This window comes from Dipodomys ordii, unplaced genomic scaffold (assembly GCF_000151885.1).
Source record: "Dipodomys ordii isolate 6190 unplaced genomic scaffold, Dord_2.0 Scaffold36, whole genome shotgun sequence".
Taxonomy (NCBI): domain Eukaryota; kingdom Metazoa; phylum Chordata; class Mammalia; order Rodentia; family Heteromyidae; genus Dipodomys; species Dipodomys ordii.
Window position 1 is genome coordinate 3,740,476 of NW_012267252.1, and position 15,478 is coordinate 3,755,953.

General features: G+C 42.2%; 1 protein-coding gene across 1 annotated transcript in view; it reads left to right on the forward strand.

Moving 5' to 3' along the window:
* The window catches only part of LOC105986585 (acyl-CoA desaturase 1-like), a 23,008-nt gene extending 9,487 nt beyond the window's left edge, over positions 1–13,521 (forward strand). The window contains exons 2-6 of the mRNA XM_013017582.1: positions 2,475–2,558; positions 5,256–5,532; positions 8,469–8,599; positions 10,610–10,815; positions 13,281–13,521. Of these exons, the coding sequence (XP_012873036.1) occupies positions 2,475–2,558; positions 5,256–5,532; positions 8,469–8,599; positions 10,610–10,815; positions 13,281–13,521 (939 nt within the window). The remainder of the gene's footprint in view (positions 1–2,474; positions 2,559–5,255; positions 5,533–8,468; positions 8,600–10,609; positions 10,816–13,280) is intronic.
* Positions 13,522–15,478: the final 1,957 nt, after the last annotated feature.

The following is a 15,478-nucleotide window of genomic DNA, read 5'->3' on the forward strand; positions in this document are numbered from 1 at the left end:
ATAATCAAGATCTCTAATAACAACAGATGCTGGAGGGGATGTGGACAGAAGGGAACCTTACTGCATTGTTGGTGGGAGTGTAAACTTGTTCAGCCACTTTGGAAAGCAGTATGGAGGTTCCTCGAAAGACTCCACATCGAGTTCCCCTATGACCCAGTAATCCCACTTTGGGGCATTTACCCAGATGATCACAAACAAGGCCACACTAAAGCTACCAGCACGACTATGTTTATTGCAGCCTTATTTACCATAGCTAAGATATGGAACCAACCCAGATGCCCTTCAGTAGATGAATGGATCAAGAAAATGTGGTATATATACACAATGGAATTCTATGCCTCCACCAGAAAGAATGACATTGCCCCAATTGTTAGGAAATGCAAAGACTTGGAAAAAATTATAGTAAGTGAAGTAAGCCAGGCCCAAAGAAACTTAGGTCCCATGGTTTCCCTTGTTCGCAATAACTAGTATATGTCTGAGACAAGCAGAAACGGTCTGATAAGTTGATGTTAGGGAAATGAACCCTAAGATATGTATTCAAATGCTTTTTTTCTTTCATAGGATTGTTTCTAACACATTTATAAGATTATTTCTTTGTTGCTTTGTATGTCCCTCCCCCATGTTATAATCCCTGCTTTCACTGTATTTGAGGTTGGAATAATTTGTGGAGGGGAAGGAAAAAAACAAATCGTTTAAATAGGGATACAGGTGGACCCATTGCAACAATGAGATGTACAAGTCATTATGTGGAAAAACGAACTTTGGTGGGAGGGGGAGGATTAGGTCGGGGGGGTAGCGGGAGGATGGGAAGGGATGGGAAGAGGAAACAAAGGAGGAAGCTACAATGATTGATAAGAAATGTACTCATTATCTTGCTCATGTAATTGTAACCCCTCTTTACAGTATTTTCACAATAAAAATAAATAAATAAAAAAGATAAAAGAGGGGAAAAAAGATAACTATGGAAGAGAGTACTCAAGAGGGAAAATAAATATGCAAAATAGAGCTAAAGAGAGAATAAAAGGAAGTTAGTCTCTCAGTAAATGGTACCTGCTTTCACTGCTTCATCCTGTTTAGAAGAATCTTCCTTTTGTTCAGAATATTCATGCTATATATGTTACCCACCTGCATGTCATGTGGCAATTATCTTGGTTATCAGATTGCTTATTGCTGTGGCACACTGTTTATATATGATTTGATACTAGCTGTAGCTTCAGGCATCTTCTGGGGTCTTGGAACACATTTCCTGTGCATGAGGAAGTATAGTAGTATAATTGCTACTGATGCTAGTTTCTGCTTGTCCTAGTCAGATACCTGAGATCTTCCTAGAGGACCAAGTCCTGTTTCTCTCACAATTTCTGCTCTTGATGAGGACTTGTCAGCCACTTGAACACCTGAAAGGTCACTGATCTCTTATCCCACAAACTAACCCATAGCATGAAGCCTGGACTTCACAGGCTGTCAGTGCACTCATGTATGTGTGAGCACATATGTGTGTACAAGGTGCTGTGGATTCAACCCAGGGCCTGCTAGGCAAATGCTCTGCCTCTGAGCTATATCATATGCATTTTCATGTCACACTAACTTTGGACTCCAAGCAAAAAGCAAAACTAACGTATCATGTGGTAAGTGCAATAATGAACAGAGTTCAACAAAAAGGAACTTACAACCCTTGAGGCTCACTGAGAAGAACAGGGCATCCCAGTGTGACCAACAGCCTATTCTGTATCCTTCAGCATTTCTTAAATGAAATCACTTCGCTATGTTTTTCTTAAGTCATTTATCTAACTATTTACATGATTTACAGCACATAATCTGTCATACTTTTTATTTTTTAAAGGAATTCATGGGGGAAGTAGTTTCTCATTGAAAACGTGAATCTGAATTGTGAAGTGAGTTTATTTGGGTACAGCACAGTCTAACCACTGCTAAATGGAACCCAGAGTAGCCAAAGGAGCAAACTAAACTTTAGTAGACGTGCAACAAATACAAGTATATAGAAATACATCAAATAGTCTGTGTTTCTGTTGGGACAATAACTATAACTTTTTGAGGTGGGGGGGCAAAAAGGTTAGGGTAGGGAGGGGAGGTCAATAACTGGTTTGTTCTTAGGTCCTTGCTAGGGAAGTGTCTTACCACTTCAGGAGTTCCACTATTCCAGCCATGCCTGTGTGGGATACAAATTATGTGCCAGGTAGAAGTAAAACAGTATCTGAAAGATAATTCACATTGTCATTATCAGAAAACTATAGTAAGACATCTAGTATTTAACAATAAAACATCCCATTTTTTCTGGCATAAAAGTTTGACAATGCTACCATAACAACCATTCTTAATAAAGTTTGTCTTTCACTATTCTTCAATGGTTGTCTTTGCACTTCATGTATGTGTAACATTTTGATGAAAAGAAATGGCATAATCTTAGGTGCATAGACACATCTGTATTTTGAAGTAACTTGATGGTTTTTAAATAGGTGAATAGTGATGTTAAAAATTCTTTTAATCAGGGAGCAAATAAGAACTACCTAAATATCTGTTTCACACCCAACACATTTAAGGTAATTAAGAGTGCTAAAGTGTTTATCAACATTCATTCCAAGTGAAGTAAGTTACTGCTTTTGGACATTGTAGGCATTATCAAAAAGTGACTATTTTTAATACCTGTCATGTTTTATAGTTTATGTAAATGAAGATTGTATTTGGGAGCAACTAGAGCGCCTGAGGCAGGAAATCCTTGGGCTTCCAGGAGTTTGTCAGTCTGGGCAGAATAGACCTTGTCTCAGAAAGAGGGTTGGGGTAGAGCCCTTGCTTAGTATATGCTATTCGCCAAACAAAAGGCTGCGTTTTAGGTTTGGAAGTGTTTAAGTCTTGTCAATCCAGTTAGTTCTTGGACAGAAAAAAGTGTTTCTAGGAGTTTATGGTGTGATATTCTCAACTTACTTTATCACATCTGTTTTGGTAAACAATTATACTTTCCTGCCTGGTGTTTGTTCACTGTGCTGATGCAGAAGTACCATCAATTAATCTTATATTCCTGAACTTTTAACAGAAGCTTTTGAAATGTAGTTCTCTAAGTGGAACTGCGACACAGTAGAGTTTTGGTTCAGTGTCCATGAACGTTGAGTTGCTTTTATAAGCCCTAAATGGGGTGGTTGTGGTTGAGATCAGCTATTGAAGTAGCTGATCCTTAATCATTCTGTTTCGTTCTTCACTGTGATGATATTGTAAAGTCTATAGACCAGAAATTTTATGTATAGTGAAACTTTTTTTGGGGGGGTCCAGTCATGGGGCCTGAACTCTGGGCCTGGTCACTGTCCCTCAGCTCTTTAGCTCAAGGCTAGCCCTCTACCACTTGAGCCACAGGCCACTTCCGGCTTTTTTCTTTTTGTTTATGTGGTGCTGAGGAATCAAACCCAGGGCCTCAGGCATGCAAGGCAAACGCTCTACCACTGAGCTACCTTCCCAGCCCCATGTGTAGTGAAACTTTAATAAATTCCTTTTGGTATTTATTCATCTTCCCTCACAAGATGAGGGAATGCTCTGATCCCACACATCATTCATTGAAAGTGGGTAACTAGAGTTGTACTCAGGGAACTAGTTCTTAAGGTGTTGTTAAGAAGAGATTTTATCACTTAAGATTATAGCATTAAGTCAATTTATGATCAGAAGCAGACTAGCCCAATTATGTCAACTTTTTTTTTTTGGTCAGTCGTGGGGCTTGACCTCTGGGCCTAAACACTGTCCCTGTGCTCTTCAGCTCAAGGCAAGCACTCTACCGTTTGAGCCACAGCGCCATTTCGTTATGTCAACTTTTTAAAGGATGTAATGGCTGTGACCCACTAAGACATATATACTAAGCTGGGCACTGGTGGCTCACACCTATAATCCTAGCTTCTCAGGAGGCTGAGATCTGAGGATCACAGTTCAAAGCCAAATAGGGCACCAATGTCTGTGAGACTTTTATCTAACCACTCAAAATTCAGAAGTGGCACTGTGGATCAAAGTAGTAGAGTGCTATCCGTGAGCAAAAAGAGATGAGGGACAAGCATTCAGGCCCTAAGTTCAAGCCCCATAACTGACAAAAAAAAAAAAAAGAAAAGAAAAGAAAAAGAAAAAAGATCTTAATTTCTGATTTTTGAGGAGGGTATTAGCCACTCAGGAGTTATGCAAGGCCAAGTATTTACTTAGGGTTTTTTGTTGTTGCTGTTGTTTTTAACCAGTAAGAGTTATAGATAAAAATCAAAGCATATGCCTGTTGCCATTTTAGGGTTGACAGTATTTTCTTAACTTGCCAGTGTTTAATGTTTGATAAATATTGAAGTAGCTGATTCTTAATCATCTGTTTTGTTCTTCACTATGATGATATTATAAAGTCTATAAACTGGAACTTTTATGTGTAGTGAAACTGTAATAAATTCCTTTTGGTATTTAAAAAATGTGATAGGTTAGAGTTTGCTACATCTTTTTAAAAACTCATTAAGGAAAAAAATGCTGGCTTTTGATATGTCTTATACTAATTTATATTGTTTACCAAGCTGTAGTGATTTAAGAATACTACTGAAAAGCAAAATTAAATTGGTTTATTATTTTTAATATGATGATCTCACATCAAGGTGCTGTAGGATGATGTTTTGTAAGGCAGGGAACTTCTTATTAGGCTGAGGGGAATACACTGGAACTCCCAGTCTTGTGCAAAACTTTGTGTTTGGAGAATTAGACATTTAGACATTTAGAATCAGACATTTTGAAGGAGTGAATGCTTCTGGCTTGTATGGTCTCAAGGCTTAGTGCAACAATTTAGCCTAAAACAATGGCTTTCCATATCCTCTGTGTGTGTGTGTGTGTGTGTGTGTGTATGTGTGTGTGTTTCTTTCTTCTTTGACAGGGATCTCTAGATTCTAAGTTTCCTGGCTCAGGGTGACTGTGGGCAAAGGAGACAGTTAAGAGCTTCAGAGTACTTCATGTGGTGCCATCCGTTGGTAAAAATGTGAATTGCAGTTTAAGTACTAACTTTTGTTTTACAAGGTTTAAAGAAAATGCAGTCACTTGAGTTCTACCCCTTCACCTTGAGGTTTTACCACCATCTGCCTGCACAATTTTGAGAGACTTCCTTCTTTTAATTTCGTCACCTAAAGCACTGGGGCAAGGTCTGTGCCTCTAATGTACCCTAACGACAGTGCAGCACAGAGCCCAGTGCTCCCAGTCACCTACCAGGCATCTGCTCTCTCCTCACACACTATGCTCTCTCCTTGTAGAGCTCTGATTCCTCTACAGCCACAGTCATGACACCTCATTCTATGGACTTGAAGAATGGAAGAGAGAAGCTGAAGGACCTGGCCCTCCACTTAGTAGACGACATCCGCCCCGAAATGAAAGAAGACATCTATGACCCCACCTACCAGGATGAGGTGGGCCCCGCACCGAAGCTTGAGTATGTGTGGAGAAACATCATCCTCATGGCTCTGCTGCACCTGGGAGCCCTGTATGGGATCACCCTGGCTCCTGGCTGCAAGGCCTACACCTGGCTCTGGGGTAAGCAGCTCCCATCCTGAGCCAGTGCCCAGGTTTTTCCCTAATCTTTCAGGAAGTGCAGTCCCACATAGGGCAGTGACCCCACTAGGGTTTCCCAGCTGTTTATCTTGTTCCTGGGAGGCTGGCTGAGCTGGAATAGAGCCTGATGCACTTGGGATCCACAGAGGATATCCTCCCCTCTCAGTCTGGGTTTTCAGCTATTTCTCTTTGTTTCCAGGGAATCTGACTAGTCTTGGAGTGGAGACTAGTGTCTTCTTTCCAAAAAAGAGGAGGAGGAGCAGTCCAATATGAGGGGACTCTTATATAGCTCTCTTGGAGGGTATTGAGGAGGTGCCACTGTCACCTGAGCCTTTTAGGTATTCCAGGTAGTAGGATCTGATCCCTGGGGTGTGTCTTGGTAAATCTTTCCAATGCCCTGGTGAAATACAACCGATATCTCCACTCTTCAGGAAAACATTTTTGAGTTTCAAGTAGAGGGTAACAGCACAAGTTTAAACTATGTTTCTTCAGGTACCTGGTTTCATCACTGCTGAAAGGATCTGTCACATCCATCCCAGGGGAACATGCGGAGGCAGGCAGGCACAGGAGAAAGATTATTACAAGGTTTATTAGAGGAGCCATACTTGCCCCAGAGAGAGAGCACATGGCAGCCTCTGCTATCTAGGTAGCAGCAGGGTCTGGGGTAGGAAGTGAGGTAGATGGGAGTTCAGGTGGGTCTGGGTGGAGAGAGGGAGGGGCCAGCTGTATGGAGGGAACTCCAGAGCAGGAAGGGGCTCAGGTCTGGAAGCAGCTGAGGACCAAAGGTGGGCATAAGGCTTACAACTGCCATGGAAGCAAACTTCACTTATAGACCAGGCTAAGTTTGTGTAATGGGGAAGAATTCTAGAGGGATAGATGTATTTTTTTCTTTTTTATTGTGAAAATACTGTACAGAGGGTTACAATTACATGGGCAAGATAATGAGTACATTTCTTATCAAGCATTGAAGCCTCCTCCTTTGTTTCCCCTTCCCATCCTCCCTCTGTCCCCTACCCAATCCTCCTCCCCACAAAGTTGTAAAGTTCATTTTCGACATAACAACTTGTACATGTATTCTTTTCCATGTGTACTCAAAGAGCTTGAGCTACAGCATCATGAATACAGAGGAAGAATGGATTTCATTCTCCAACCCTTCTGCTCAGGCTCATCAGCTGCAATCCCCTTCCAGCCAGGACACTCCTTGTAGAACTCTCAATCCCTAGTTTGACCAGTCTGTGATTACCAAACTGCAAAATGCACAGGGATCATAATGCCACCCTAATATTAAGCTGATGCCGGCTCCCCTTTTCAGTATCTTGTTTTTGAGGATTTTCTGTGGTTTGGACAGAAATTGGTACACAAAGCTAAAATGCTGACCTAGCCTACTCAAGATCTGGGGCCTTTTGATGAGTGACTAGGTTTACATAATATCTATGGTGAAATGTAGATATCAAATTTCCTCTATGGTTAAAAAATAAAAAGATGGGTAGAGATCATAGCTTGGGCATTTTCTCCTCCCACGTGTAGACTTTAGGTGATTTTCTTGTTTTATCCAAAAGGATACTGAAAATGTTCAGATTTTGAGATGTCCCTGTACTTTTGGAGGTGCTCAGAAGCCTTCAGGCAGGGCTGAGAAATATTTCTCTTTGTTATTGTTGTTGGGGCAAGGGGGGCGGGCTTGAACTCTATTCTTGTGTGCTGTCCCTCAGTGTTCAGCTCAAGGCTAGCCCTCTATCACTTGAGGCACAGTGCCACTTCTGGCTTTTTCTGTTTATGTGGTGCTGAGGAATCGAACCCAGGGCCTCATGCATGCAAGGCAAGCACTCAACCACTGAGCTACCTTCCCAGCCCCTGAGAAATATGACATCATTAAGGGTTAGAAAGGTTAAACCTCTGCAGTCTACTTCTCAGGGCAAATCTACAAGATGTTCCTTCACCATCAGAGTAGGCACTGACAGCCCTTCCCTGAAGGCAGAGAATGAATATAAGTGACTTCAACTGAGTACATGATAAATAATAGAATGGGCACCTAGTGCCTGGATTCTGGTTCCAATTCTGCTGCTACTGGACATTTCATGTTCTTTTAGAACCAATATAGATTCAACATGAAATAAATGTACATGCTTTCTTGGCTCTGAGCTGGGAGTTTCTGCTTTTCCTGAATCCAGTCCTTCCTTCTGGATGATTATAGGGCTTTGAATTCACTATACTTTTCCTACTTACATGTGTAGTATTGTATGTGGGAAGATGGTATCAGTCGCCACATGTCACCTGGGGTCTCAATCTCAGAGCTGAAGAATTGTGGCCAGAACTTTTGTTAGGATAATACTGATCCTATAGGACACTTGGGCATCATGAAGGACAGGGTAAGATGAAGGAGATAGGGGGAGAGGAGAGAAAGCTGTTTAGAAATCTCTCCTTGCTTCAGTAGAGCAGGACAACTTATAAAGTTTGTGGTGCCTTCCATGAAGTTCTATAACCACAGACCATCTATTGTTTCAATCTGTTCTCCCAGTGTAAGTCATAAATTGTTAACCAAGGTCTCATCCTGTCTCCTAATGCGGCTGAGTAAAGAGAAGGATGGATATGCCAAGGAACCCTTTACCCACTAGAGCTCATGTGTGGCACCTCCTGAGCCAGCAAGCCTTCAGGATAGCAGAGAAGGCAATCACAGAGTTCTCTAGAACTAAAGACGGTGATTCTGGCATCACAGGAATGTTTGACATACCTTGCCTTGCTGTATTCTCATCAGGTGCTGAGAATTCTACTGTTTTGTTTTGGTTTGCCTCTAATTATTTAAAATTTTATTGTAAAGGTGATGCACAGAGGCGTTATAGTTACCTAAGTCACATAATGACAGATAATTTCCTTTTGGTCAGTGACACCCCTTATTCTCTTCTACTGCTCTATCCTGGCAGCATATCTTTGCTATGTATACAGTGCCCTAGGCATCACAGCAGGGGCTCATCGCCTGTGGAGCCACCGGACCTACAAAGCACGGCTGCCTCTGAGGCTCTTCCTCATCATTGCCAACTCCATGGCATTCCAGGTGAGCAGCTGTCAGGGCTCTGCTCTGTGTCTCCATCCTATCAACGATCCAGGATGGAGTGAAGCGGACTGGCACCTGGAGAGGAGCCCCAGCTGGTCAGACATGGCCTTTTCCAGTCTCATCTGGTCACTTCAACAGGAGTCACTGAGAAGGATGTAGAGAGGAAAGGTTCACCAGGTATATGGTCATATTTCTTCCAAGGTCTATGTTTTATCTAACAGTATGATCACTGTGGTCCTTCAGAATAGAGGACCATAGTATAAGAGCCAGACCCTGACCTTGGTTTCTAGGGCAGCCAGTGGACACTAAACATAAACTTTAACATGAATATCTTAGGACTCAACATACTGGGTTATATGGCACATAGGCAAGAAGTTTGTTGTTGCTGATATTTAGGGTGAGGGCAGCCAGACACTGTTGGATCATATTGGTTCTCCTAGACATTCAATATGCTGAGATAAGAGAATTATAGTTTGAATCCAGACTGGGCATTAAAGTCTTTGAAATTCTTTTTCTTTTTTTTTAATTGTGAAAATACTGTACAGAGGAGTTACAATTACATGGGCAAGGTAATGAGTAGATTTCTTATCAAGCATTGTGACCTCCTCCTGTTTCCCCTTCCCATCCCTTCCCATTTCCCCTCCCCGCCCCCCCCAGTTGTAAAGTTCATTTTTTGACATAATGTCTTGTACATCTCATTGTTGCAAAGGGTCCACCTTCTCCTTCACAAATTATACCTACATCAAATACAGTGAGAACGAGGGTTATACTGTGGGGGAGGGAAGTCTTTGAGATTCTTATCTCCAATTAACTACCAAAAATACAGAAGTGGAAATGCGGCTCATGTGGTAGAGCACCAGCCTCGAGCAAAAAAGCTAAGGGGCGGCACCCAAGCCCTGAATTCACAATCCAGGACCAGCTCATGCATACACACAAGTTAATACTTGTGTAGTAATGACTATGTGCCAACAACTACGGTAAAAAGATCATATAAGGCAGGTGCCTGTGGCTCACACCTGTAATCCTAGCTACTCAGGAGGCTGAGATTTGAGGATCACAGTTCAAAGCCACGCCGAGTAGTAAAGTCCGTGAGATTCTGGTCTTCAATAAACCACCAGAAAACTGGAAGTGGCACTGTGGCTCAAGTGGTAGAAGCCTTGAGCTGAAGAGCTGAGGGAAAGCACCCAGGTAAGGTAGACTAACCTTATAGTGTTAACTAGGGATGCCATGCTGGCTAAATCAAGTACTGAGATTGGTTCAGCCAACAAGCTTTTCACAGAAAGATTAAGGTAATTAGGGAAGGGGAAACTCCCTAGCTATAGTTGTTCCGTGAGGCATAATTTAGAGAAGAGAAAAAAAAGCCAAATTGGTCTCCACTGTCCTGGCAAAATCTGAAGGGCTCCCTATATATGTCTAATCATACCTGCCTGCACAACTTCTCCTTGAGACTCTCAATGTCCGCATGAGGCAAAGGAAAGGAAGAGACATGTTGACATATTTTGGAGGGATGGATAGAGTCTCTAAAAAGACAAGAGGGCTTATGGAAATGTGCTCATGATCCTGACTACATAGTTATTGTGTTGTGTACCTATCACCTATCAGGATGAAGCTTCTTGAAGCTTTATCCAGAGAACAGCACTTTAGGGTCCATGCCATCTGGCTTGTACTCTGTGCTCAGAGATTTCACTCCCAAGAGTAGCCTTCTCTTCATCATAGCCTGGTGAAGAATTGCAGTTCTTGGCTAATGAAACTCCTTGGGTATTACTACATAAAATTCAGTGTTATTCCTGTTTTGAAATTGGAAGTTGATTTTCCACACTCATGTCAGGAGCAAATGCTTAGAAAAAGGCTGGCCCATATGCCCTCCTTGGAGGCAAAGTCCTGGGAACTGTGATGTGAGGCTGAGAGCTCTGGGCTTCTGCAAACATCTGGGCACTCCAATTGTCCCTACAATCCTCCCTAGAGAATATCTCTCTTCAAGCCTGGTTTCCTCCTCTTCTGTCCCTACAGACTTATGTATATGAATGGGCCCGAGATCATCGTGGGCACCACAAGTTCACAGAGACTCATGCTGATCCTTACAATTCTCGCCGTGGCTTTTTCTTCTCTCACGTGGGTTGGGTGTTTGTGCGCAAACACCCAGCTGTCAAAGAGAAGGGTGGTTTGCTGGACCTGTCTGACCTCAAAGCTGAGAAACTGGTGATGTTCCAGAAAAGGTGAGGAAGGGAGGATAGCACTGGAGTGTAGCCTTGGAAATGTGAATTTAGGGAGAATAACTCGCTCTTAGGACATGTAACATAATACCTGGGTAATTTCCTAAGTTTCCATATTCGAAATTTCAAAATTATCATTTTGACCATTTTTATGGTCTAAAAGCCACATCTATATTTTATTCTTCTGTTCTTTTCTCTTTGAGCTATTTTAATGCAACCAGTTAAATACAATAAATTTCACTGAAGTAGGATTGTCAGAAATGGACAAATGAATGTGTCTGACATCTTTCTTTTGAGTTTTTAGCAAAGTAGAGTAGAGGGATAGGGCAAGTACCCAAAATAACCATTACACAAGACATAACATTATCTGTACTGGGCCTGGTACAATGGAAAACAAATTGGTCAGTGAGGAAAATGAGGTCAAGGTGCATGAACAAAGTATGACTGAGCCGACCTACAGAGAGACCATTATGAATATGGATGAGTAGAAAGTTCAAACAGAAAGCAAAGCATTTGCTAACTCATCAAGACCTGAAACAGTCTTTCTGCTTGAAGTTTACAATATGACATGGAAAGAAACTGAAAGGTAGACAGATGTAGCTCTGGTAGAGACTTTGATGTAACTTAGGATTCATTCAGTCATCAACAGAGAATCATAAAAGATTTTCCCACAGCCAGGCATGCTTTGAAGAGGCCACTCTCGGGACAAGTGAAAGTATCATTCAGGCAGAGAGATGAGAAGTGGAAACACAAGATATATTTAGGGAGGACTCAAGCCAGGGAAGCAGTGGCAGGATGGGGAAAGGGTTTGATGTAGGAATGTCAGTGATATCAAAACAAAGATGTGACTGAGGAACTTAGGCAACTGATTCTCTTGCAATGTCAATGGCTTTTGTTTACATGGGACTGAAGGAGACAGGGTCTCCTGAAGTAGAGACCTGCTCTGGTCATAGATAGTGAGTGAACCTCCTGAGTGTACCTCCTGAGGGAAAAGCAGAGCAAAGAACTATGGGGTAGTAGTTAGAAATGAAGGCATGATATTTACCATGCTTTCTGCCAATGACACTAATGAGCAAGAGAAAGGCATCCAAAGTCAGACCATTTAGGCAGCAGAATTTGAATTTGGCTGATGTGGTTGTGATGTGACCCTGCCTGTTTGATCAACATTAGAAAGGACAAAATAAAGGCATTCCCAGGGAAATGGATGGAACTAGAAAAAATCATTTTGAGTGAGGTAAGCCAAGATCAAAAACACAAATGGCACATGGTCTCCTTGATATATTAAACCCAAAATACAAGGAGATACAACAAAGGAAACAGGACTTGAGAAACAAAGGACCCCCACTCATCTTTTTGTGTCATTACTAAATGACCCCATGTTGTTGATCACATGTATGGTATATATGTGCACATCTGAGGGAAGCTAGGAGGAGGACACAGAATCAGAGGAAAATGGGAAAACATACAACGGAGGGACCCATCAGCTGCACTGGACATTGATGAAAGTGAACTAAGCAATTCAAGGGCAGTGATGGGAGGGAGGGAGGCAATGAGGGAAAGAGGGGAAAGCTTACATTAAGCAAAGGGAAAGAAATGTAGGTATCACCCATTTGGAAGAAATAGTTGTATTGTTAAACTTTGTAGAGCTCATAAGCTTTATAGACCATGATAATGACAATTCACCTTATGAAATGTTGGGTCTTCGTCCATCCCACGAAAGATGGATGGGGACCGAGGAAAGGTAAGTGTGCTGCTTGCCCAACTGTTCCCCAGCCTCCCTCAGCCCGGGAGACAATCAGATGCAGTGGGGAGTCAAGTCAAGCAGGAAGAAACTTGTTTATTAACAGAGCAGCCCTTTTTAAAGCCAAAAAGAGCAGGTGGCATGGCAGGGGAGGAAGAGGAACCAATCACTGTCAAGGTCACACCCTATCATGCACCTAAGCTTCCACAGGCTGGTTACATACTGAACGTAAAGCAAATTGGGCTCTGCCCACTCAACTCCCTCTCAGTGCCATCTTTGCTGCCCATGTGCCCTACAATGAAGGTTAAAAGGTGTTTGTGAATTTAGCTAAATATCACTGTCCCACAATATTTTAAAGTTTATGTAATCAATCTCAATAAAGAAATTAAAAAAATAAAAGTTCAGGGGCAGTGCCCACACCCTGAGTTCAAGCCCTAGCACACAAAGAAAGAATGCATTTAGAATCAGGACATGATATTCTTATCCTTTTCCTCTGCATGCCTAATGGGAAGCTCTCAGAACATTTAACACATCCATAAAGCATTACTTAAAAAGTGAGAGGACAACTCTGTCTTCTCAAAAGCTTTTCCACTCACTTCCTTTGGATTGTTTCCCTCTGTATTCACAGCGCAGGAAGAAATACTGGGCCCAGCTATGAAAGACTGAGTAATCCAGGTGTGTGAGAAAATCCTCTGTCCATACTTTCACTGTGTGGTCTCTCATGTAGGTACTACAAGCCCAGTGTCCTGTTGATGTGCTTCATCCTGCCCACACTAGTGCCCTGGTACTGTTGGGGTGAAAGTTTTCAACATAGCTTGTATGTTGCTTCTTTCCTGCGATCTGTTCTATCACACAATATGACCTGGCTTGTGAACAGCGCTGCTCACCTCTATGGATATCGCCCTTATGACAAGAACATTGATGCCCGTGAAAATGTCCTGGTTTCGCTGGGAACTCTGGGTAAGTGAGCAGTGTACAACATGACCAAATTTGGTTAGGAGCTGGAAATACCAAGTAAGTCTGTTTTTAAGACACTTTGTATCTCAAATTATTCACCACAAAACTAGTGGGTACAAAATGGAGATAAACTTGTAAGCCATGCAACAAGTTTTAGGCAAAAGGGGGGGAAAAGAACACTTCCTCCAGTTCCAGGTTTCCAAATCCATTTCCAAATAGCATGCCTATTGAACCTTTCTAAACTTTCTTTTCTCCAATCACCTCTAGTCTGGGCTATAGTCTTTGTTAGTTTTAAATAAGAGGTTGCTGAGTAAGAACCACACCACTCCCATGGTATTCAGGTAAGGGGTAGGTTTATTCATCGTTCTGGCTGGCACCAGGCCATGTTGCCCCCCCCCCCATGTGGCTGGGAAAGGCCTGGGAAAGAGAGCGTCTAGCCCTGAGCTAGGCCTTATGTAGAATAGGGGCAGGGCCACCTCCAATCCAGATGTGACCTCAGCAGATGCAGATGTGACCCCTTCCAGGTGTGCCAGTTTCCTAGTTAACACAGGTACTGGGCAGAGACTTTGCCGTGAGGAAGGTGGAGTCTGTGCACCATCCAAGAGTGGACCTTACATTCCAGTCTTTTAATAATCATGAAATAGGGTGTGGATTCTCTCTGGCTACTTCCTGTTGACAAGGGGTGTCAACATTAGGGGTAAAAGGCTGGAATGTGGTCCCCTCACAGAGAACGCAGCAAGCAGCAGACATCCCTTGGTGTGCATGAGTCCTTAGATGAAGTCTGGAGAAAGTCTCATGAGGCATTGAGGGGCTGAACAAAAAAAAAATACTAGTGAGCAAATAAATGTCAAGAGGAAGGACTTGAGGCTGAAAATGTTGGTAGAAATGTTCCTAGCTACTTCTGTCCCTAGCTACTTCTGACATCTGGTAAGTAGGTAAAGGAGAAGTCAGGTAACAAAGGCAAGAATGTAATTTCCTGTCCAGTTAAAAGGTAAACTGGTATGGACATTAGAGGGGCAAAGCTTCTGCTTCTATTGACCTCCCAGCTCTGGTTAATTTTGAAAGGGCAGGCACAAAGTGGCTGATGTGACATCATCTCCTCTTCCTCTCTCCATGGTCCCTTGTTCCCCAGACTGGCTAAGTCTAGGAGCTCATTGCTGGGTTGGTTTGTCCCAGTTAGTATTCATGGACGTTTGAACTCAAGGCCTGGGCACTGTCCCTGAACACTTCTGCTCAAGGCTAGTGCTCTACCACTTTGAGTTACAGTACTACTTCCAGTATTTGCTGGTTAATGAGAAATAAGAGTCTTGAGCCATGCTTCCAGCCTGACTCTTTACAGGTTAGTTGGGAGATGGAGTCAGGATTTCTCAGCCGGGGCTGGCTTTGAATTGCAATCTTTTTTTATTATCTCCAAGTAAAGCAACAAGGAGATCAAATAGAATAAGTAGAGCTTACCTGGTCCTTATCAAGAATTGTTTTTGAGTTTTGCCTTTTTTGTTGGGTGTTGTATATTTCTAGTACTGACTACGTGGTTCTAAAATATTGAGCATAACTGTGCTAAGATTCTTATCACATCTAATGAGTTTTTTTTAGTTCTTTTTTTATTGTAAAGATACTATACAGAGGGTTACAGTTACATGAGCAAGGTAATGAGTACACTTCCTATTGAGCATTGTTACCCACTCCATTGTTTTCCCCCTACCATCCCTTCCCTCCCTACTTTCCCCAAGGTTGTTTTTTTTTTTAATTGTGGTTAAGTGATTACATAATTTCCCAAATTTCACAGCATTGTGGAATGATGATGCTCATTTAAAGTCACAAGTTCATTCTAACTTTCCTGGAGCAAATTGTCTGTCACAGTCTATAACATATAACGGTGTACACATGTTATACACCACACATGTGATCAGCAGCATGGGGATATTTAGTAGTGGTTTGACCAGATGAGTGGGAGTTCTTTGTTTCTTA